The following is an 8,841-nucleotide window of genomic DNA, read 5'->3' on the forward strand; positions in this document are numbered from 1 at the left end:
TCCTGAGCTCAAACGATCCACCTGCCTCAGCCTCCCAGAGTGCTAGGATTACAGGTGTGTGCCACTGTGCCTGGCCCATTCTGAGGATTTTCTTTTGTGGAATTGTGTGTAATTGTGTGTTTACTTTCTAGTTAAAGTAATTTCACCACATTTCATCTTAAGAACCTGTCATGATTTGCTATACCTGTTCTCTATTTGTGGTACTGAAGGCTCTTGGTTGCTGTAATGACTTTTTACCTTTGGTTCAGTACACCTAGTCTGTCTTTGAAACTATAGCACTATTCCTTTCAGTACTCTGTGTTACGAGACACAGAAACAGGGGTCTTTGGAAGGACCCCCAAAACCCAGAATGGAAACAGGTATTACTATTTTCTTTCTCTATTGAGGGAGAAGCTGACAGTTCGGATTTTACTTCTATATACAACATGCTGTATTAAAGAGGAAAGACCATGGTAGGCAAACATAACAAACATTTCTTCCCTTTCCATATGACTCTTGGTGTTGTGCTCTCCTGGTGTGTTGGAAGCTCTTACCTGGTTTTTAGAATTCCCACAAAAGCAATTTGGTCACTATGGTTTTGTTACTTTTTTTTTTTTAATCTAAAAGAGAATTATAGGATCTATATCGTATTATGCCATTTTGCTAATGTTCTTGGTATAATTTTAAATATTAAATTTATTATATTCATCAGATTGTAAAAAAAGAAATAAGTGGGATAATTTTTTATTTTTGAAATTTCTTTCAGCTATGCCTTCTCATTCCACCCAGGACCATTTGCCAGAGCAAGGGATAAATGTTTCATTCCAAAATGTGGTACTAAGAAGCTATGAAAAGTGTGGCCTTGAGAATTTGAACTTAATGAAAGACTGGGAAATTGTGAGTGAGTGTAAGGAGCAGAAGGGATGTAATGATGAACTTCACCAACATTCAACAACTACCCATGCTAAAATCTTCCAACGTAATAAGTGTTTGAAGGTCTGTAAAAAATTGTCAAATCTAAATAGACATAAGGTAAGACATACTGGAGAGAAATGTGTTAAATGTGAAAAATATGGGGAAGCATTTAACCAATGCTCACACATTACTGAATATAAGAGAATTCATAATGGAGAGAAACCTTTCAATTTTAAAGAATGTGACAAAATCTTTAAATCTTGCTCAAGCAATTCTAATCATAAGATAATTTTTACTGGTGAGAAATGGTATAAATGTGAAAATTATGGCAAAGCTTTTAACCATAGTTTAAGTCTTTCTACACATAACAGAATTCATACTGAAGAAAAACTCTACAAATGTGAAGAATGTGGCAAAGCCTTTGCCCGGTACTCATACCTTACTAGACATAAGAGAATTCATACTGGAGAAAAACCTTACAAATGTAAAGAATGTGGCAAAGCCTTTGCCTGGTGCTCAATCCTTGTTGGACATAAGAGAATTCATACTGGAGAAAAACCGTACAAATGTGAAGAATGTGGCAAAGCCTTTACCCAGTGGTCCCCCTTCACTGAACATAAGAGAATTCATACTGGAGAGAAACCCTACAAATGTGAAGACTGTGGCAAAACCTATGCCTGGTACTCAAACTTTCGTGTACATAAACGAATTCATACTGGAGTAAAACCCTACAAATGTGAAGAATGTGGCAAAGACTTTACAAAGTACTCACTCCTCACTAGACATAAGAGAATTCACACTGGAGAAAAACCCTACAAATGTGAAGAATGTGGCAAAGACTTTGCCCAGTGGTCCGCCTTCACTGTACATAAGAGAAGGCATACTGAAGAGAAACCCTACAAATGTGAAGAATGTGACAAAGCCTTTACCCGGTGCTCAGACCTTAGTAAGCATAAGAGAATTCATACTGGAGAGAAGCCCTACAAATGTGAAGAATGTGGCAAAGCCTTTGCCTGGTGCTCAGATCTCGGTAAACATAAGAGAATTCATACTGGAGAGAAACCCTACAAATGTGAAGACTGTGGCAAAACCTATGCCTGGTCCTCAAACTTTCATATACATAAGAAAATTCATACTGGAGAAAAACCCTACAAATGTGAAGAATGTGGCAAAGCCTTTATCCGGTATTCAGGCCTTACTAAACATAAGAGAATTCATACAGGAGAGAAACCCTACAAATGTGAAGAATGTGGCAAAGCCTTTGCCCAGTGGTCCTCCTTCACTGAACATAAGAGAATGCATACTGAAGAGAAACCCTACAAATGTGAAGAATGTGGCAAAGCCTTTACCCGGTGCTCAGACCTTAGTAAACATAAGAGAATTCATACTGGAGAGAAACCCTACAAATGTGAAGACTGTGGCAAAACCTATGCCTGGTCCTCAAACCTTCATACACATAAACGAATTCATACTGGAGAAAAACCCTACAAATGTGAAGAATGTGGCAAAGCCTTTATCCGGTATTCATGCCTTACTAAACATAAGAGAATTCATACAGGAGAGAAACCCTACAAATGTGAAGAATGTGGCAAAGCCTTTGCCCAGTGCTCACACCTTAGTTCCCATAAGAGAGTTTATTTAAGAGAAAACCTACAAATGTGAAGAATGTAGTAAAGTCTTTAAATATTGCCCCAGCCTTTCTTATCGTAAGATAATTCATATAGTAGGGAAGCCCTACAAATGTGCAGAATGTGGGAAATCCTTTAAGTTATGCTCATGTTTCTATTTTTTTTTTTTTTTTTTTTTTTTTTTTTTTTTTTTTTTTTTTTTTTTTTTTTTTGAGACAGAGTCTCACTCTGTTGCCCGGGCTAGAGTGAGTGCCGTGGCGTCAGCCTAGCTCACAGCAACCTCAGACTCCTGGGCTTAAGCGATCCTCCTGCCTCAGCCTCCCGAGTAGCTGGGACTACAGGCATGCGCCACCATGCCCGGCTAATTTTTTGTATATATATATTTTAGTTGTCCATATAATTTCTTTCTATTTTTAGTAGAGACGGGGTCTCACTCTTGCTCAGGCTGGTCTTGAACTCCTGACCTCGAGCGATCCACCCGCCTCGGCCTCCCAGAGTGCTAGGATTACAGGCGTGAGCCACCGCGCCCGGCCATGCTCATGTTTCTAAACATAAGATAATACATACTGAAGAGAAACCTTATGAAAATGAACAATGTGGCAAAACCATTAACTAGTGCTTAAATATTTGTAAACATAATAAAATTCATACCAGAGAGAAAACATACAAATGTTAAGAATGCAACAAGGCCTTTACCTGGTCCACTTCCCTTACTGTACATTAGAGAAGTCATACCTGAGAAAAGTCCTACCAAGGTATGAAAAGTGAGAAAGCTTGCTCACATATTACCTGCCGTCAGAGAGTCATTCTGGTTAACGGCAGTATGGGTGTGACAACTGTCAAAATACCTTTCAGAAAATAAAAGTCTTAGAGTGTGCTAGAGTGTTGATACAGAGAAAAAAAAATCGCAACTATAAAGAGTGGTACAACACCTTTACTTCTATCACAGATCTTCTTGTGCATGGGAAAATTTATACTGAAATGAAACCGTGTATCAACTGCTCAAACTTTTAAGTTCAGACAACTTGGATTTGAGAGGAACTCTACAAATGTAATGAATGCAAAAAACATTTGTTCATAAAACACAGTTTGTAAAACAGAACTTGTACTTTACAGATGCCATAATGTGAAAAAAACTAATAAAAAACCAAGTCTAAAGATACGAGGATTCACAGTAGAAAGCACTAAGGCACTAATATGATCAGACATTACCCTAAAGCAGTGTGTAGATTATATAGAATAATTTAACATTAAAATTGTTAGATAATTTAAGCATATGTATGTTTAAAAGGAGCATAAAATTGATTTTTATCTCACAGAATGTGGACAAGTTACTACTCTCCAAGCTTCAGTTTCTTTATCTGTAAAATGGATCAACTATGGTTCTCTTCCCATAGTTATTGAGGTGTTAAATACAATAAATACTAGCTCTTGTGCTCCATGTTGTGTTTTGTTCTATGGACTGTTAAGTAGACAGATGATGGCTTATGGTAGGGAAAGGAGAAAGATTAGGTTCAAGCCAAAGATATTTCCAAGATGAAGTATAACAAGTAAAGATCAGAGATGGTGCTGAGGTGCAAGAAGGAATGTCAAAGGCCTTCCATTTTAACTCTGGCCTCATGTGTATCTATAAATAAGAAAGATGAACTAACCAAATGATCTCATTCATTGTTCCTTCCAGCTATGACATTGTCAAAATAGAGGGGAGAATGGAAATGTCATCGAAAGCCAAACACAAATGTCCACATTTGATCCAATTTTGCACAAAAAGGCCCAGAAGTATGGAAGTATAAGAGAGATAAATTCTTAGTGGTAGGATTGTGAGTTAATTTAGTTTCTTCATTGATTTTTTTTTTCTCTTTCTAACTTTCTTTCTTTCTTTCTTTCTTTCTTTCTTTCTTTCTTTCTTTCTTTTTTTTTTTTTTAAGACAGAGTCTCACTCTGTTGCCCAGGCTAGAGTTCCGTGGCATCAGCCTAGCTCACAGCAACCTCAAACTCCTGGGCTCAAGTGATCCTACTGCCTCAGCATCCTGAGTAGCTGGGACTACAGGCATGCACCACCATGCCTCGCTAATTTTTTTCCTATATATTTTTAGTTGTCCAGCTAATTACTTTGTATTTTTAGTGGAGATGGGGTCTCGCTCTTGCTCAGGGTGATCTCGAACTCCTGAGCTCAAGCAATCCTCCCGCCTTGGCCTCCCAGAGTACTAGGATTACAGGCATGAGCCACCACGCCTGGACTTCTTTTCTAATTTTCTGTAATAAGTTTGTCAATCAGAACAAAACACTTTATAAAATATATCGATTTCTTCATATTTTTATCCACAAATTTAGGGTTATAAAGAAAGACAAAAAGGAAGCAATAAAGGAAGGGAAAAAGGAAGGAAGGAAGGAAGGAAAGAGAAAAGACACCCCAAAGTGACACATGTTCTCAGAATAAGAAACCAGAAATCATCTGGGTACTGTTTCTGATGCACCCAGAAGAGCATTTTTAGATGGGACAGAACTATTGTAGATTGCAAATAATTCTGGGACATTTTCTAGTTTTATTGTGCTTTTCATCCCTTCCCTCAGTTACCTACAGTTTCTCTAAAGCTGATATAATCTTCCTTTTAATATTTCATCTTGTTAATAAAACCCTGGACAAAAGAATGGGAATAAAAGGGTTTTCTTCTCACATTTTCTCAACTTCAAAAACTAGCCTGTATTGAATGATCGCTTGACCTGGAATTTGGTATACAAAGCAGTTATTAGCATTCTGAGCAGCAATCTTTGTTTCAAGAATCTAAGTACTACAATTATTTGGCAGTGCAATTCCATTTTTGTGATTGGTCTTTAGTGGATTAGTTGTTAAAAAGGCTCAAAGATACAAGAAGATTCACAGAGAACTGTTTGTAATGTTTAGAAATTGGAACAAATAAGAAAAGATAAACATTATAAATCATCCATATTAATTTATTCTTCATGATCATTTAAAATTGAAATATCTGCAGTTACAGAACAAGTTGCATAGTATGATCCAACATGTATTTAAACAACAATATATGTGTGAGTATCTGTGTACAGGTCTCTAAAAATAGTTCTTCAGGAATAAAGAAAACATTTATGTTTGTATTATATATATGTTAGCTTTTCTCCTTTAACAATTAGCAGGTATGTTCAGATTTTTAAAAGGGAGGTCCATGGTCTTGATCTTTAAACTACAATGCCTTGTGTGGGGACAAAAGTGACTTTATTTTAAATGCTAATCCACCATGCAACTTCTGACCAGCCCTGAGTCTGAGAATGCCTCAGAAATGTCTGGTTGACATATTTCTCTTTATGTAGAAACACCTATTCAATGTAAGTTTTACCTCTCCTCCAAAAGAACCCTGATGTGACTGCATACATTACACACTGTGATGTCCGTAGACAACTGCACATTCCTTTCAGAGCGTGTACACTTTTTCCCCAAGATGTTACTATAAGCCCTGGGTCTGGGAGTTTGCAGTGTGAGGACTGTCTTGTGGCCTCCCTAGACCAAGCTTCTGTCCACAAATTTCCATCATAAGTCACCCTTTACAAACAAACTGGATTATCCTCATTCTTTGGTTTGTTGGCTCCTTTGGTATTTGCATGTACACCCTTTTCATGGAACATCTTGACACCTCCCTCCACGACTTTTCAATATTTCCCCTGGAAGTTTCTGTGTTGGCTGAGAGCACAGATGCAAGGAATCACCACACTGTCCAAGGTAGAGGTAAAACTTTCATCTTAACCTTGCTGGGCCCAACCCTGGGCTCCTGAGCAGACTGACTGTGACCTTGACTATGAATTCTGGAGTCTGGTTGGCCTACCTGGGTTTCATGTTCTTTATCAAATCCTTGGCCTTTTCCAGGTGAATCTTCAGTGTTTCCCGGTGGCTTTGCTGCCTCATCTGGTCCAAGAGCTCATTGAGATGAACCTCTGGGACTGGCAGCTGCCCTCACCACAAGAGGAAGCAGAAGCAAGTCACCATATCTTGTAGACAATAAATGATATGCAGAGACCCTGTCACTGGAAGTGAAGCCCTGGCTTCCAGAAAGGCCCAGGGCTTTTTTTCCCCCCCATAGAAGGAGCTGAACCTCTGCCTACACACTTGTTTTTTCAGGGCCAGGACTCAGCAATCTCCTGTCTGGAATGTTGTTCCCTGCACACCTTGTACTTCCAAGACACAGCTCAGAGGAGACTCCTCAGGGACACTCACCCACCTGGTCAGTGCCCTGCTACATTTTCCCGTGACACCTGCTCCTCACTCTCCTTCTTACCAGTCATACTCAAAATCAGATGCTGGATGTGTCCCCACCCACATCCCAGACTGTGTCATCTTCTGCGGGGTTGTGTGACTGCCAGAGACAGATGCCCCATACCCACCTCCTCAGCCTATTGATCTTTCTCTCACACACATGATTTTCCAGACATGATTTGTTCCCAGCACACAGCTGAGACCAGGATGGGAACAAATTTCTGCTACTTCCCATCCAGTCTCATGACCAAGATAAACCTGTTTCCCATCAGCACAAGATTTACACCTTAAGCTTTTACATTTGGGTCTAGGGTGTGTTTTGAGTTAATTTTTGTTTCTGGCATGAACTATGGATCAAAGTTCTCATCGCTTTATTTTTCTTTTTGCATCTGAATCCTGGCTGGATACATGGGCCGCAGTGCGGGGCCCTCGGGGCTGATGACTGCCTGGGTGTGGCCCGGCCCTCATCCCCCTTGAGGATGCCCCAGTGTGGGGCCTGCACCTGCTTCTCACACTGCGCTTCTGCCCATGCTGCTGTGTCTTCCACTCAGGCTCCAGCTCCTGCAGCGACAGCACACTGGTGCCTGCCCGAGCCACGCAGCCTCCTGAAAGTAGCTGAAGGGGTCAGGGCTTTACCACACCGTCCACTTCACCAGGGCCTGTAGGGATTTCTGCAGTGGCAGAGCCCAGAGAAGGGGCCTGGAGGGCTGAGCTGCCCAGGGTGAGGAGGATGGCCCCACTCACTGGCCATTGATGGGCTCATTCAAAGGCCAGTGGAGGTCCCACATCTCAAGTACTTATTGTCACTGCCTGGGCACCATCCCTCAAGGTCAGCTTCTGGGCCCCCCCTTGGCTCATGCCCCTCCCTTTGGGGTATTGTTTCTGTTCTCCCCAAGGACACACCCCTGATCTGGCTGCCCCTGAAGTTCCATCTCTCCACTTGTCCCATCTCCCACTGATGTGACTGAGGGAAAGAAGGTGGAGTTTGGGGAGTATAAAAAAGCATCACCAGCCCTAGAAGCCAGCCTGAGCTCTCAGGTGGGCTATACTGACCTCTGGGTCTTCTCTCCTTCTTTGGCCCTCACTGACTCACAGCATGTGGGCCGAAAGGCAAAGCTGTTGTGAAATCCACACTCCACCTCCCTACCATTTAAAAAATATATATGTATGTCATAATCTGGGTCATGGGTCTGCAAACTGTGGCCTGAGTGTCAAATTGGCCCTCTGCCTACTTTTGTTTGGCTCTGTCAGCTAAGCACAAAGTTTACATTTATAAATGGTTGAAAGAATTAAAATAACATTTAATGATGTGACAATGATATGAAATTCAAATTTCAGTGTCCATAGACAAGTATTTATTGGAGCACAGCCACAGCCATTCACATCTGCACTGCCTAGAGCTGCTTTTAGTGCTTTGAGTAGTTGCAACAGAGACCTGAGGGCCCTCAGAATCTAAAATATTTACTACCTTGGCCTTGACAGGAAATATTTGCCAACCCCTGCTGTAGAGGGGAGCATCGTGAGGTGGGGACTCCTTGCTCTGGTGTGGCCCTGCCGTGCCCTGACTCAGCAGGGCCTCCAGAGTACTCACTGCCTGGGATCCTTCTGATTGTCAAGTGAGGCTGAAGGAGGCAGCAGAATGAGCCTGGAGCCCAGCGCAGAGGGACTGCTGTGACGGGCTAGGATGACTAGGATGGTTGGATACACCAGTGACACTCAGGGTGGGTCCCCCAGGGGTGCACTCTGCTCACAGCCCGGGGACCAAGAGGCCCCTCCCAGCCTGGTTCCCCAGCTGCGTGGGTCCCAGGTTCCAGCTCCTCCTGCACCTGCCCTGGAAGAAGGACGCCCTCCCCACCCCACCTCCCCCTCCTCCCAGGGGAAGCCTTTGCCATCCAGCAGTTGCTTCTGGAGGGGACACCAGGGCAGAGCCTGCTTAGGGCTGGGGACTGGATCTTCACTCCAGGGTCTGGCCCTGCCCACTGAGCTCCACCCCCCACCTCATCCCTAAGAATCTCAGGGAAGCCCTAACCGCGGTGGGGACTCCGTCTTCTTGTG

At 42.1% G+C, this 8,841-nt stretch overlaps 1 protein-coding gene across 1 annotated transcript in view; it reads left to right on the forward strand.

Annotated features, from left to right (window-relative positions):
* LOC138382426 (zinc finger protein 726-like) overlaps positions 1–2,556 on the forward strand; it is a 28,028-nt gene extending 25,472 nt beyond the window's left edge. The window contains exon 4 of the mRNA XM_069466932.1: positions 746–2,556. Coding sequence (XP_069323033.1) covers positions 746–2,556 — 1,811 coding nt within the window. The remainder of the gene's footprint in view (positions 1–745) is intronic.
* Positions 2,557–8,841: the final 6,285 nt, after the last annotated feature.

This window comes from Eulemur rufifrons, chromosome 4 (assembly GCF_041146395.1).
Source record: "Eulemur rufifrons isolate Redbay chromosome 4, OSU_ERuf_1, whole genome shotgun sequence".
Classification (NCBI taxonomy): Eukaryota; Metazoa; Chordata; class Mammalia; order Primates; family Lemuridae; genus Eulemur; species Eulemur rufifrons.